This window comes from Colobus angolensis, unplaced genomic scaffold (genome assembly GCF_000951035.1).
Source record: "Colobus angolensis palliatus isolate OR3802 unplaced genomic scaffold, Cang.pa_1.0 Scaffold13, whole genome shotgun sequence".
In the NCBI taxonomy this organism is placed as follows: Eukaryota; Metazoa; Chordata; class Mammalia; order Primates; family Cercopithecidae; genus Colobus; species Colobus angolensis.
Genome location: NW_012114252.1, coordinates 24,083,564 through 24,084,405, shown reverse-complemented (window position 1 = coordinate 24,084,405; position 842 = coordinate 24,083,564). Strand labels below are relative to the sequence as shown.

General features: G+C 64.1%; 1 protein-coding gene across 3 annotated transcripts in view; it reads left to right on the top strand.

Moving 5' to 3' along the window:
- Window positions 1–842, top strand: part of GAS6 (growth arrest-specific 6) — a 33,753-nt gene that overhangs the window by 8,943 nt on the left and 23,968 nt on the right. For all 3 annotated transcript variants that reach the window (XM_011933932.1, XM_011933933.1, XM_011933934.1), the window contains one exon: window positions 79–201. In XM_011933932.1, the coding sequence (XP_011789322.1) occupies window positions 79–201 (123 nt within the window). The remainder of the gene's footprint in view (window positions 1–78; window positions 202–842) is intronic.

Sequence of the window (842 nt, the reverse complement as noted above, 5' to 3'; positions counted from 1 at the left end):
CACCACGGCTGCCCCACTCCCGGCTGCGTCGGGCACAGGGGGCAGCTGCATGATTTTCCACTTTGTGTCCCCAACCAGACCTGCCTGACCAGTGCACACCCAACCCCTGTGATAAGAAGGGGACCCAAGCCTGCCAAGACCTCATGGGCAACTTCTTCTGCCTGTGTGAAGCCGGCTGGGGGGGCCGGCTCTGCGACAAAGGTAAGACCCCCACAGCCACGCGAGGCTGAAGACAAAGGCAGGGTCTCCCTCCCTCTCCAACCCTGTCCTGATCCCCACTCCTCACTCCCACTCCGGGACACGGCCGTCCTCAGGCTACTCTGACAGCCCCAAGGCAGCTGCAGCCCTGGGGTATCCTGCAGCCCCAGCGCTGGGAGGAGCTGCGGTCTCCTCTCTGGGAGCAGGGCTGGAATGAAAGGAAACACCAGGTGGTGCCTCAGCGCCCACTGACTGGAAGGCGGGGGAGAAATTTCACCTCTGACCGTCCTTGAGTGCAGACCTGTGGTATCAGTGAAGACCCTGGAGGAAGAATAGCTCCAGGGCCTGGTGGAGACCCATAGGGGAGAGTCCAGTAAGCCGGCCTGTCCCCTTTGGCAGGTCCCACCCCAGAGGTGACCTGGGAGAGCTTCGCTCAGGAGTGGCCAGCTCTGGCCTGGCCTTGTCTGTCCTCAGGCACCCAGAGGTCACTCCTGGCCTGCAGCCTCCTCCTGCAAGCACGTGGGTATCCAGGGAGCTGAGCCCTGTGGGCGGTGACTGCCAGCAGCTCCCCGGGCTGAGACCACAGCAGGGGATCCCCCGGTGACTGCCAGCAGCTCCCCGGGCTGAGACCACAGCTGGGGATC